At 42.6% G+C, this 14,705-nt stretch overlaps 1 protein-coding gene across 1 annotated transcript in view; it reads right to left on the bottom strand.

Moving 5' to 3' along the window:
* agrn (agrin) overlaps positions 1-14,705 on the bottom strand; it is a 269,713-nt gene that overhangs the window by 76,807 nt on the left and 178,201 nt on the right. The window contains 3 exon segments of the mRNA XM_034196403.1: positions 5,638-5,844; positions 8,841-9,065; positions 11,497-11,721. Coding sequence (XP_034052294.1) covers positions 5,638-5,844; positions 8,841-9,065; positions 11,497-11,721 — 657 coding nt within the window.

Genomic DNA, 14,705 nt, shown 5'->3' with positions numbered 1-14,705 from the left:
GAGTCCCTTTGCCTCCCTCACATTAAAAACATTTATGTATTATATTAGTCGAGGGGAAAGGGAGGTGCAGACAAAAGGCTATATTAGCATACAGCAAAAGGGATACCCGCGGGCTGTGTCTGTCTACTAGTGAACAGTTATCACAGGCAGGAGGGGGGCTCTGTACATATCACAGATAGGAACACGCTGCTCTTCAAATATGGTGACAAGCAAAAAACTGCGAGGGGGAAAGAAGAAAGGCATGCTGGGATCCCTGGTTTTTGTGACATGTATCCATCAGAGGTGAGATGACGTCTAAAAAGGAATCCAAAACGAGCGATATTATCCTCGAGGATTGTGACACAGGAAGTTTAAAATATGATTTCTCGATTTGATACAAAAGCAAACATAAGAGAAAATGAAAACGACTGTGCTTATTACACGTTTAATTAAGTCTGGAGAGCTAGAGCAGAGGAAACAGGAAATGAAATCAAATAAATTGGCGGACTGTTTGGTTGATGACACCGACTACGCTTCGAGTCACTGACGGCACCCTGTTGACCCACAATCCTCGTCAAATTCTGCTGGATGGCAGCCCGCAGGCCGCAGTAAGTGGACCGGCACTCCCTGGCTGCTGTCAATCCGGCTCCCTCGGCACTTCCTCTAATTAACTTGATTAGGAAAAACAGCACTAGTGATCTCAGGCTGACTCACATACAGTACCCGAGCCGCCGACTGTGTCCAATCACTGCAGCCGGCAGAGATGCTAATCAAATAAACATGCAAATAATAAAATATTCTTCACAGAGTTTTGACACCTAAGGTGACTGCATTTCCTTTCCCGCTTTGCAAAGCTCTTTGTCAATGACAATGTGTCTGCCGTTGAGTGATTTCACGTTAACCTCCGAAGGCGACAGATGACACATTTCAAGCAACTCGCTCGCACTTCCTTTAGTTAATTTTTCTTCTTCTGCACTTGCAATCAAAAATGCATACTCAGCTGTGCACACAGAACATGTAAAAAAAGCTGTGAAAAGAGATTTATTTGCCCAGAAAAACTAGCCTCTTTCGTTTGTTCACACTTAGTTTACTGTGTGTTTCAGTGTTTTTTGAAATAATTGTCCTCGTCTTAAAAGCCCAACTGCGGCTTGTATCTATGCTTCATGAACTACCAATTAAGGGACTCTCCATTTTCTATTCTGCTAACACCAGACGCGAGGCCAGTACGTCGACAGGCTCCAAGGAGTTGTGGTGAGCCACAGCTTCAATTGATTAAAAGTGCTACTGAATATGCCCTAAAATAGCCTGAAGAGGCAAATAAAGAAGAAAAAACTCATTCTGGGAAAGAAGCAGGGAGTGATATAACTTGAGCCAAGACAAAGAAAACAAATGTTGTTGTTTTTTAGCCTAAAGAAGTTTTGAGTGAACAACTTTGCTTCTGAGTAGACTACTGTAAGTCGTTTGTGAATAACTCTCATATATTTGGCTGTTTTTTTTCTGTTAGATCAGTTCACTCTCTTATACTTAAACACACACACTTACACAACCAGGTTAGGGACAACTCTTCACGGTGATTGAACCATGTCCTTTCAAAGCTTCATTACTCACGCTGCAGCTCCGAATATCTTTACATAAAGCTGCAAGCACTATATCTCTGGTCCAAGCAAAAGCACATTAAGCAGAGTACATTACACACAGGTGCAATGAGGAGTTGAGGACCCACTAAGCCATTTTGATCATTATTGGGGAAAGCACGGTAGATGTGGACTACTTTCTGTCTTTTCCTGACTTATCAGCATTTTCCAGCTTTAAAGCCGAAATATAAGAATCCTTTTGATGAGCCTTGAAAGAACCAACCAAATAAGGAAGCAAGAAACAAATTATTTGAGTCTTTGAAAACGTTAGCGTGCCAATGTACCACTATTGTTTGGTCCTCTAAATAGAAAACTGCAACAATATCATCCAACCCTGCACGCACACTTCCATGTTTATTTCGTGCTGCTGCCCTGCTGTGCTGACATCATACAAGTAAGGGAGAATAAAAAAAACAGGACTTTTACTTAAGCTTAAAATGTTCTGTATGATGAAACGTGATGAAATAAAGTCCAGAGTAGAAAGGAATCACAACTGTTGATTTGGATGCCAAACCAGCTGCCTCTTTGGTGATGAAATATATTTTCTTTCTTAAGTGTCACGGCACTTAAGATTCAAGGAAAAGATTTGTGACTCCGCCTGGATGTAAGTTAATCAGCTAAACGCCATGCATCTCAATCTGTAAATTGACCAGCTTTAGATATCAATCAAATAGTTCCGGGGAGGACAGCAGTCGGGAAATATAGACATGTGTTGCATGACCATTCTTTGTGGAGGCGAGGGTTGACATGGGAGGGGGGAGGGGTTGATATTAGGGCGCTGTCAACCACAGGAAAGTAGATTTACGACGGTGCCAGAACTGGAGAATTTCATCCGTTTGACAGCTGACAGGGCGATCGATCACCCGGCCCCGACGCACCACTCAGCCAATGAAACAAGGAGGGGGATCGTTATTTATCAAATAATGATAATTTAATATATCAAACTCTTCCTTTGCAGATGCATGAAAGTTTGCCTGAAGCCTTCAAAATCTGTGTGCCACGATCACACAGCGAGCATTGTGGAGGCTTCTTTTGACACTGCCAGTCACTGTCAGAGTACAAGCACAATAGAGCACAATAGAAGTGTGTGTGTCCCACATTGTATACAGTGTGTGATCAGTGTGGGCTATTGATCCATCTCTGACAAGGCAGGCTTTTCAGAAGATAGAAAGACGCACCGAACACAAATCTCATATTGCATTCATCCGTTTTTGGAAAGTGCTTTTTTTATGTCTCTGTAACTTTGACTTAATCCTTCTAATAGTGTGTTTACTTATTAAATGAAAATACACAAATGTGTGCCATGAAGCGCTATTTACGCCCTGTATTTATTCTCCATTAATTTATTTGCGTGACACTCTGGCGAAAGCCTATCAACGTCTGGTTCTCCGGACTTTCTTGAATCAATCTTAATTAGAGGAAAAAAGTCGTTAAAGATGTCTTGTATGTTTTAAATGCCAGTGAGTTTTTAAATTTCTAGTCAATCATGCTGCTCTCATTTTATGACAAATGTAACTGACATTATTTTATATTTTGATGAACTCTTTCCAGAAATTAAACAATTAACAATTTGTTTGCTTGTTCTCTTGCTGACAGCCCCCAAAAAGCATGAATTCAGACTTTTTTTTTTAACACAATTTGGCATTACGGCATTCTTTTGATACGTTAATTGCAATTAAATCACAACAAAATCTGATTGCTTTGGCTCGTACCGCTGTAGTTAACCAGATTAATTCAGCTGAGCCTAAAAAACCTTTTGCGTTAAGTGTGATAAAACACTGACAGTAAGAAACATAGAAAGATCGGGGACGGAGAAAGAAGACTGAAAGAAAGTAAGAAAGAAAGTTCTAACATGTGCATGGACAAACACACACACATGCCTGCATATCATCTGTCTGACTAAACCAACAGTCTCTGTGGGCACCTACGCTCGCCTCTTCTGATGTTTAATTAAAACCGAATAGAGGGAGGGGGCGTTTGTGGCGCTGTGTTTTGAAAAATATGCAAATGTCAATAAAAATGCATTAAAGAAACATACAACCAGTCGCTGACGGCTGCGATGCGCAAGGGAAGGGAGGAAGGATAAAGAGAGAGAAGGCATGTAAAATAACTAAATAAATGAGGGAGGAAGGGGAGGCTGAAACACCACTTGGCAGAAATAATGAAACGGAGCAAAACACATAAGAGCTCGCACTGCCGGTTCCCCGTATTTAATTTATGCACAGCGCAGATAGACAAATAATGCTAATGAGAGCTGGAGCCTCCCGATGCTGACAACTGGAGATAACTTTGGTATTCAGCTCCACCCTGACGCCTGGGGGACAGACACATCTCACTGGTTTTATCACAACAACAATGGCAGTGTGGAGGGACACTCAGGACAAAATAACACTCCGTGTCTGCTGCGTGGATTTGTTGGTTGAGGTGTTATGTATGACACCAAGCCGCACAAGCTTCGGGTTTATCATGCATGCTGGGGTATGGGGTTATGATGGGAAACAACAAAAACGGTTCTAATTCAGGAGATGGTTAGAATACTACAAGATCAGCCGTCAAAACTCACTTATTAAGAGGTGCTAACGTGAAGGTACACCCAATTCAAAGGCATAGATTACTGTCAAAGATCTTTAAAGATGTTACTTTTCTCAGGAAGGAAGATCAGAATGAATGTAAAAAATCATCATTAATTCTAAGTTAGAAAACGTTAGTTAGAGGTTTGACTGTTAAATGAATACATAGAGTACAGTTTAGGTGCGAAAAGTGGGAAATCTGTGAATGATGTCACAGGAAATTTGACAACTGTTTTTCAAATGTAATCATTTCTGTCAAGTCAACACATCTGTTCAAGCCTATTCGACTCCCGAATGGACACCTACCAATAGTTGTTTGCAATTTTAATTAAATAATGGCCTAATTAAGTTTACCCAAGATTTTTCACATTTAATGCTAATGTTTTAAAAATGATTTTGCTTTAGCTAAATTATTTTTGAATCATACTGTAACTCAAACCTTAAAGAAGCGGAAATAAGGGATTCCAACCTAACCATAGCATTAGAAGGAATGCAGTCAAACTACAACCATAGTGATGGTTTTAATCTCAGAAATGGCAAAAAATATGGATATTTTTGCATTCGTTGGCCAGGTGCAAGTTTTATGAGGTGATGTTGAGAGGGGTTGTGAGTTTAAGAGCTTGCATGCATTTCTCTGCATGCAGAAAAACAGGAGTCAGATGTGAGCGGTGTTAAGGCAGGTAGGAACAGGAGGAGTTGTTTTTGTTGACAGGAAATAAAGCACAGAGAGCAGGGACAGAGGAAGACTTCTCCAACCTCACGGATCACATCTTTTCAGCGAGTAAACAGACGGAAAGGACATTGATGACACAAAGAGACAGAAGGAGCGAGAGGAAAAAGACAGCTGTACAAGACCCCTGCTGTTAGGTCCTTTGGGAGCGAGGGGGGAGGGCTTCACCCCTCAGAATCCACCTGATGAGGTCGCCCACTGGGTGACCCCACTTTCCACCTGCAGCCAGACAGCCAGGAGGACGACCACAGGGACAAAGACAGACAGACAGACTGAGTGACGCACTGAAACAAGAAAGAATAGCTTTTTTTATATACAAGAATAAGCAACACACAAGAGACAAATACAGAAGAGGAGGGAGGGAAAAATACGACAAAAGCCACCAAAGTGGAAGACTTGCACTGGTGAAAGAGTAGAAAACAGAGTGTGAATGAATGAAACATGAAGGTGGCGTTTCATTTAGTTTGAGATGGAGGGATGGAGCGTGACAGGGATGAGGAGATGGATGGGAGGTGGAGGAGTGAAGGCACCGGGTTTTTTTTGTAAAGAAGGCACACAGTCGGCTTGAGTTTCCCCAACAAACCCCCCTTCTTCAAAGAGCATCACTGAACCGTTTCTCAGTAAAGCACAGACATACAAACAGTTGGCCTAGGGAAAACACACATTGAATATACATTAAAAGTAAGCAGGGAGAGTTCCTTTCTCTTCCTCCGGCTCCACTCACCACAGGGCCCCTGGTGCTTGATGGAGATGAGGGTCTTGCTCAGACACTCGGTCTTGCGTCGCATGCAGTCGTTGGTGTAGGTCTGGCCGTCCTTGCCGCACACGGGCTTGTAGGTTCCGTCGCACTCGATGGGGTCGCAGGAGCAGCGGGCTTTCGGCTGCTCCACCAGACACACGGCGTTGAAGAGACACTCCTCCTGACAGTCATCTGGAAGAAGGAGACGGGGAGAAAGGCAGGGCAAGTTTATTTATATAGCACCCTTAAACACAAGGCAATTCAAAATGCTTCAGAGAAATGAAAGACAAAAAGGGAATTTATATAGAATTTGTGGATCGTCCAAATGGTAAATGGACTAGATTTATATAGTGTTTTTTTTTGTCTTTGTGACACCCCAAATTGCTTTTAAATGTACAAGTCAGCCTTCACCCGTTCAGACTCATTCCTAGAGAGGCAGATGCTTCCATAAAAGTCGCCACCTGCTCTAACCCTAACCCTAATTTCCACACATGAGTCCATTCCATTAGAAGCAGGTTGGGGAGATGTATCCAAGGACACATTCACATGTTGACTTCAGGGGAATCGGGATTGAATCCCTGACCTTCCGATTGGAGGATAACCATTTACCTCCTGAGCCAGAGACTATTTGGATTTCTCTTTTGTAGACCAATCGGCAAACTTGAATGGAAGCATTTGTTATTGTAACATGTTGCCACTAAAGACTGTCAGGTTCTCTTTTATTGTCACACGTCTTTAAACATTTTTAAGAGTTGGTTTCCAGAGGATTATTTAGGTAAAAGTGTGACAGGCTGATTACTATTGAGGAAAGGATAACAGAAGAACTCTGCAAGCGAAAACAAATATTTCAAACTAGAAAACTAGGAGTCTGAAAATGCGCACATTTTGATTTCCATTCAAACAGCAATTACATGTTAGGGTGGACTGATGCGTTGGTACAGGTAAAAGCTTTTCTTTCAGCAGCAGAAAGGCGGTTCTGTTATGTTACCATGATTGAGTTAGTTGTAGTGTATTAGTGGTTTTAAGAATAATTAGGGACTATTCACAACTAAAGAAAACAAAACAAATCAATGTTATTATATTTTAATAGAAGAAGTAATAATAACACATTTAAGATCAGACACATTAGGTTTAAGAGCTGGCTGGTGTACGGATACAAAACTAGTCATAAAAAGGAGTCTCTCTTTATTACTTTATGTGAGTATTTGCCTGGTTATTGTAGCAGTCCATTTGTTGTTGTCTTAGAAATCTTTCATGTTGTATTAGGTGAACTTGAGGTAAATTCTCTGGAGAGTAATGATTGCTCTTACCGAACAAGACTTTGGAGGATGAACCTTTTAGATGTTATTTGAAAGTATAGTTAGCAGTAGTTCCTCTTCAGGATAGTGTGTACTACATTTAAGAAAAGTTTCTTAATTTTTGGGCCAAAAAATCCCACTTTGTAATTGTTAAGCCATGATAAGCATCACGTTTGCCATGCTCACAAACTTAAATGAAAAAAGTTCCCCAAAAACTTTATTAAATTAGAAACCTCAAAGGAATTAAATATTTTTTAGGGTCAAGTTAAAGTCTAAACTATTTTATTCATTACATTTTGACTCGCTAAGCAGAAATCTACAGTATAAATTGGGAAGAAAGAAAGGAAAACTGCTAATGTGCGACGGCAAATTTGCCATTGAAGTGAGCAAATCCAATTTGAAGCAGGCCTCTGTTCTGGAGGCGTCCACTAGGCTTGGAATTTATTTCATTCCTGATCAGTGGATCAAATTGGTACAGCAATTCAATTCCTTCTTCTGCTTTCTTTAAAAGCCTGTCATGCCACACTTAATTACATCGCCGCTATATCTGAGCGAGAGGGCTACAAGGATGTGTAATGTCATGGTTATAAGTCAAAATGGCAATTTTCATTACGACACCAATTTGTAATTTGCTTTGGGATATGATTTCATGGATCTCTGTTTTAAATTGAATCATTCTTTCATTTGAAAGAGGCAGAGAAGAAATGAAAAAAATAAAAAAGATCATCCATTTGCTCAAGAACATAAAGTCAGACTGGGAATTTGTCTGTGAAGCGGAGCGGACAGGAAGATGTGTGTGTGTTTAAGAAGTGTTTGTCAGACTTTTTTGTTGACTGTACCAAAGGGGGTCATGCAGCGACCTATTCTGGTTTTGGTGTTGTCAGGGGGTCTCAGGACATGACTGAATCAACACAACAGTAGGTTTATCGGGCCCCCAGCCGACAACACAGCAGGGAAAAATTGGATTTCCTCCGATGGTTATCAGATGTACAGTAAAAGCTGACAGGTCTGTGTTGACTGAGGCTTAAACCCCCTGTTCTAATAGCACAGATAACAACCCTGCAGCCTCTTGTCTGGCCGGAGGAGACTACTGCTGGCATAGATACAGAACGGACTCCAAGACCCCGGAGTGATTTATCTCTGTGCCGAGCAGCGGGACACAGTTACACAGTCAACTACAGTACACCTGATCAAATATTAGAAATAAGTCATGTGTATTGGACATATCACCATGGGTTGCAAATGTGTTGTGACTGTTTTGCCTCCTGCATACTAAAACCCATACATACAGTTTTCTGATTTCTGTTCAGTAGACACATGTCGTGCATTTGGAAGCAAATATCTTAAGAATCTATGACATTGTTGGGGTGTTTTTAAGTTGAATCTTCAGATGTGTTGTCTCCGGAGCACTGTAGATTAATTAAAGGGGCCCTTATATGCTTTTCTGGTTCATTTGTGGGACTTTGCTGACTGTTTACATGCACAGACACCTACAAACTACAGGAAAGGGAAAACCCCCCAAAACACAAGGCTTGGGCATTCTTGCTGGTGGATCAGTTGGTTATAAAGGGTTACATTTCAGAAAGGATGGTTTGAGTTGCTAGATTGTGAAAAGTATTGAGCTGATTTAGCTCAAGTCATAGCTATCATAACAACGCAAAGTAAGGGCGAAATCATAAATGGCTTGACTAACAGTGGGACGTAAAAATAAAAAGCCTGCATTGGAGTTACGAGTGTGTGACTTTCCCTTACTTCCTTTTATGTCTACCCACTAGCAGACTTTTTTTTCTTCCCTCCGCTCCACAATAACCGTGCTTTATGATGGAGCAAGATTCTGAAAAGTTCTAAATTGAAGCATCCCAGTTGACTTTCAAACAAACTGGCCCTTACCCTCCCTTCTGCATTTCCCATTGTGGATCTTCTTGACCTTGATGCCTTTCCGCCTGCCGGTTGCTTCCATGGCGCACTCGCTGGGGTATGTATGTCCGTCACTGGCACACAAAGGCTCGCCCCCCGGCGGGCACGACTCCGGCAGGGGAGAGAAGATGGACTGGCGGGTGATGCTCTCCACCCGGCACTGCGTGGTCAGACTGTTCTCATTGTCTTTACATGGGTCTGTGGAGAGACACACTTTCATGAAGCCAGGAACGTCAAACACTTTTATCATGGATTACATTTCAAAATCTATTCTTGTTAATTAGACCCTGTGGGATTGAAAAAGAGAGCTTTAATCAAGGAACATATCAGTCAATCTTTGTTCCTCTGTAAAAACAGTACAGCAATGACTTGGCATGAGAAAAAAAAACATTAGAATATATCAGGATGTGGTCAGGTCCTTTTTTTTAAATGCCAGTAAACAACAAAACGGTTGGAAGCATTAACTTTTGTTTGCCGAGTAAATTGAAAAAAGAAGAGACGGGAAAAGACAAAGAAAGGGAAGAGCAGACATGACCCTCCATCACTGTGGCTCCACAGATACTATCAGGGGCCCAGCAGCTGATAGGACCTTGGATGTAAAGTTGAGACAAGGAAATGGATGAAGAGACGGTGCTTCGATTTGCTCCCTGGCACCTCCCTGCTTACAGGGGACTGTCTGCTTGGCACGCTGGCCGTATCAGCCGTGATCATAATGGAATTGGTTTGTGGATGTGCGGGACGGGGGGGGAGTGACTTCATGTTATAGGAGCTTTATCCTGCCCGCCACGCATTTCAGCATGTAGGAAGACAAAGGATTTATGTAGCACCGTGACTTATCGAATCGCTGCCAAGCTGCCGGCGACTTATTCAAAACGCACCGAGGATGAAACACCCTATCATCGGGAAAGGACAACACAAAGAGACAATAAGGGGAAATGGTTTCCAAAGACGTCTGGCAGGGATGCAAGGAGCAACAATGCGGAGACACAAAAAGGGAGTTTGGCGGCGGCGGGGCTCGGAGGCCGGAGTGACCGCTCGGCTCTGGCCAGGCCTGGGATTGTCTTCTATCAGCACAATGCAAAGGCTTGCAGGGACTAGTAACCAAGCAAACAGGGTTTTTTTGTATTTATCGTAATGCATGCAGCGTCTCGGCATGACGCAGTGCCTCATCCGCCAGCCAGGCTATTATCTGAGAGAAAGACCATTACCTCCCATAAAGTGAGAAGAACAGCTTCCAGGATCCATGCTTTCGTCTAGCTGAGCAAGTAGGGTAATTACAAAAAGAATGGCCTGTTTGATTTATACGCACGGCTAGTCTTTGCAGCAAACGCCTTTGTCCAGCTAGGGCTAGCGACTTGAAATAGCAGAGACTTTAGATGAAATGGCTGCAGGGAGATTTAGAGGACCATAAGGGCCGATTTGTCCCCCAAGCCCTGGCCTTCCCCAGGGAGGTTGGGCCAACTCAGGTCATATTGGCCGACTCCGGCTGGATTTATACGAGCAACCTTAGGCTGGCGGACCTGCACATCCATCTCTCTTTCCCCAGCATGCTGCTCTGTCTCCCGGAGGCTCAGGCTGCTGAGAGACAGAGCTGCTGTCTGCTTCTCTTTCCCTCCATCTGGCTTCAAACAAACAAACAAAACCTCAAAGTTGAGCGCCTCGGGAGTAAACAACTATCGCCTGATGATAACAAGGATGAGCAAAAAAAAGAAAGAAAGCCGGGCCCCGACGATAACGACAGCGGCGAAGACCTACTTAGAGAAAACAACAATTTGCACCGCAGGAGTACCTGTGTGAAGCAAAGCAACCTGACTGAAAAATGAGAATTAGCAAAGGCGTGCCGTAAGGGGGGTTTGTGGAGGAGAAACAAGACAAAAAGCCAGAGGTAGTAAACAAAGAAGAAAAGGAGAAGAGAATCTTGGAGACAGAAAAGTAGTGATTCCTGTCATTTATCAAGAAAAAGTGCCCCAAAAAATGAGCGTCCAGCAGCTCAATGTGAGGGATTTCTGCTTTTCACTTGTTTGTTATCATTATATCTGCAAGCTGTAAGCCTGTAGGCAGTTCATGGTGATTGTGTGTGTGTGTGTGTGTGTGTTTATCTGTCTTTCCACAGCTAATCTCAAATAATATTGATCCTTACAGTATTATTCGTTTTTTTTGTTTTTACTGATTGATGATTGTATGCTCAAGGACCTCTCATTGTTGTGGTGATTCACACTTTTTGTAAACAACATTTGTATTGATTTTAAACCGTCACTGACTCCCCCCCGACTGCTTCAATAGGAAAAGGTATCTCCTAAATGGCTAGGTCTTTTTCGTGACTCAAAAACTGACATTGAAAGACATTTTTTAACAATAGACAATAAATATGATTTCCTTACAATATAAGTAATGATCCCCTTGAGATGGCATGAGATGGTACAAATGTGGTCATCTTGCCGGGACAATTTAGCGAGGTTCAACTGTTTTGGTCTTTGATGAGTGCTTTTTCTAGTTGTAATTTTTGTAAATCATAACAATACAAAGTTGGTACCTTGTGCTTTGACAAACTCTAATGGCCACTTGTTTCCTTTTGCTGGACCCCCAATAGACTAAATGAATGTATCAGCAAAATAAAGAGACAGCTCACCGCAGTTCCCTTGGTATTGCACTCGGATGTTCTTCTGGTTCTTGCAGGCATGCTGATGGAGCTCACACTCGTTGCGGTAGTCCTTCCCGTCGCTGCCGCACACGGTCTGTTCGCGCTTGCCCTCGCAGCCGAGGGGACACATGCATTTAGCTGACACGCCGTCCGAGGACTCGGCACAGGTGCTGCCGTAGCTGCAGGTCACCTCGGAGCAGGGGTCCGTCAGAGCTGCAGGCGGAGACACAGACATGAAAACAAGGTTTAGTAAAAGCAAAGGAGGGGAGAATACAGCTGTCAAGCGGCTGAACTCCGGGACACCTTCTGTAACTGTACACTGGAGTGCACCATGGATGACAGGCCACCTTGTTTAAGTGGCTGCTGGAAGCTCAGAGCAGTTATTCTGGGTTTTGAAAAAGTGCTCGACACCCCTGGGTAAGGACGAACTGCCACAGCTGTGTACTGCTACAAACACAGTTGGTTTCCAATTGATTCAGGAGCTTTGCATTCACAACACATTCTCTATTGCTATGCTCGAGCATGCTTTAATCGACACGGCTGAAAAGCAACCCTCTGAATATTTTCCTTTCCACAAATGAGACTCAGAGAGAGAGGTATTCCCCCCCGGAGGACTTTGTTTCCACTCTAATTAAACAGCGTGCCACTTGTCGCTGAGTGACTCACTCCAACGATAGGACAGGGTGCAACTTTTTAATTCCGCCCGTATTCGAGCTTTTCCTCTGGATTAATATGCTTGACAAAAGGCGGCCATCAGATTACTATCGCTGTCATCTCGCTGCGTGATACATATTTATGACTGTCATGGACAAACACGCTCTCCCGTGAGAGCGCCGGCAGCCCTCTCATTTCCTAAGCCTGCCACTTTTAGAATAAACATTTACACATGTCTGATATTATCCCCTCTTTTGTTACAACCAACATGAAGAATTTAATTTAAAGGAAGATGGGTATATTGAATCGCATATATTGTGTATTTTGTTTCAGGACTAGAATGTGCGCATCAGATATATTATGTATGTGTAAGGAGACAGTAGTGCTACGAGGAGTGCTCTTGATCAAAGGATTCCCCCCCACCTCGCTTTCCTCATCTTCAGGACAGATTTTTTTTCTACCACCATTTCTTTTTCCGCCCCGCTCCTGTCAAGTCCTTTTGAGGTTTGATGAGGGAGACTCGCTAACGAACACTTTTTCATTTTATATGTGTACTGTATTGCAGCAGGGACTGGCTCTAGGCATAATTTATGACAAAGACAGCTCAGAAGTAACTTCAAAATAAAGTACTAAATTATAGCTCTAGACTAGGGGAGAGTCATGGGAAATGACTGAAAATCATAAGTCATTGTGAGCCATCTGTGGTGCTTTTAGAGGCAGACAATGATGACTAGATAGCGATTGGGTCTAATCATGTGAACAATGACACACTGATGGCGCCGCGGAAATGACCTTGTTGCCAGAACAGGTAAAAAGTCCTGTTAAATCCCACACGCTACCATCACTACACAATGCCCACTTATAAAATAGCACTTGTTCTCTAGCGTATAGCAGAAATAACCTTCAGCCATTTAGTTTTGATTCACCTGCTGTTGAAGATGGTTTGAGTAGGCATGTGTCCTGCCAAGTAGAAGCACATTGTTTGGGCGCTTCTGTAAATTGGTGGTTGTTAAGGCGGCAGTCACACCTCCCGAGCAAAAGAGAAGGAAGAGGAGGAAAGAAGCCCAGAGATCACCTGTTTACTTTGTGACAGGAAACCTCCTCGCACTTCTTGATCTCATTAAATAATAGCCCAGGCTTGCTCTTCCTCTCTACGCCATCCTCCCTTACCAGCGTGTTGACAGCGAATAAGGGTGGGGGGCGACAGTAAGGAGCACAAGAGCAACGTAGAATAGGAAGCGGAGGTAGGGGCTCCTGATTTGAATGCTAACAGGGGCCCATTTGGATACGAAGCGCGGCCTAGATGGGGTGTTTAGTGCAGATAAGCCTCCCTTCTCAGACTCAGACAAGAAGGCAAATTGCTTGAGCGAATGTGATCTGTGTAACAAACCCATATGATGGAAAAAAGGACAAAAGAGAAGAAGAAACACGCTTGCTGAAGCAAACGTCACGGAGTTCTCGCTTATATTTTCTCATTATTATCAAGTGAAAGATGGCAACAAAAAAAGAGTTGAGAAGTCGGCAGAGCTGGATTCGCTAAATTAGAATGATCCTCGGTGCCAATTAGATCAGTCTCCTCTCGCTGGAGGAAAGCTCAGCGAGAGTTTAGATGGCAAGGATAATGAGAAATGAAAAAGCAGATAAGGATACAGATAGACTGGGCGATAAAGACACAAAGTGACACTGAAGTTGGCGTTCCAGCACAAACAGAGATGACATCACCAGCCTATGAGTAGAGAGGAGCCCGAAGAATGGCCAACTTTCTGGGGGTCAATATAGGGCTGTAGGAATGAGTCCTAAAACCCCAGGAATGAGTTGGCATTTTGCCACTTACTGTACGTCCTCTTCATTTAAACTCAACAGTATTTTTAGACGTTTTTTGCTTCGATGACTCAACAAATACCTGTGCCATCATTAGCAGAGCATTATGAGAGATTTTCACAATTTGTTGTACAACATAAAATACGTAGATAAATAACCCCACTGTGAACATTCGAAGGCTCTTTGTGTGATAAAAAAGGTGGTTACTAAAAGGTGTGTAAATGAGACAACAAAATGTCATCACAGCAAACATTAGCCACCTTTAGCTTAGCGGTGATGAGTCACGCAACTATTGACTAGGTTATTTTAGCATTGCGTTTGCTTTTACTTTCTGGCAATTATATTTACTGTACGCTTCAAAAATCATTAAAGTGGTGTAAATATTTGGAGATTACCAGTCTCAACTAGTATTATAAACATCTATTTGCTAAATATCTTTCTACAAAATTACAAAAAAACATTTTTTTTTTTAGGGAGCCCTTGCTATGCTAACTTCTGGCTCAACTACACAAATACGTCATTACTGCAATGCTCTATTCAACACTATCACTTGATTTATCCACATGAATTTCCCCACAGCTTATTTTCCAAAGCACCTTGGACGTATTCCTGCTAGTTATTCAAGGTAAGACCTGGATTTGATTGGCTCTCTAACTGAACAATGGCTCCAAGTTTTTCTAATCACAGGCATGCATCATTTGGATGGACACACCCCCTGGAAT

This window comes from Gymnodraco acuticeps, unplaced genomic scaffold (assembly GCF_902827175.1).
Source record: "Gymnodraco acuticeps unplaced genomic scaffold, fGymAcu1.1, whole genome shotgun sequence".
Classification (NCBI taxonomy): domain Eukaryota; kingdom Metazoa; phylum Chordata; class Actinopteri; order Perciformes; family Bathydraconidae; genus Gymnodraco; species Gymnodraco acuticeps.
Note: the sequence above shows the minus strand (reverse complement) of the source record. Positions and strands in the feature narration are given on the sequence as shown.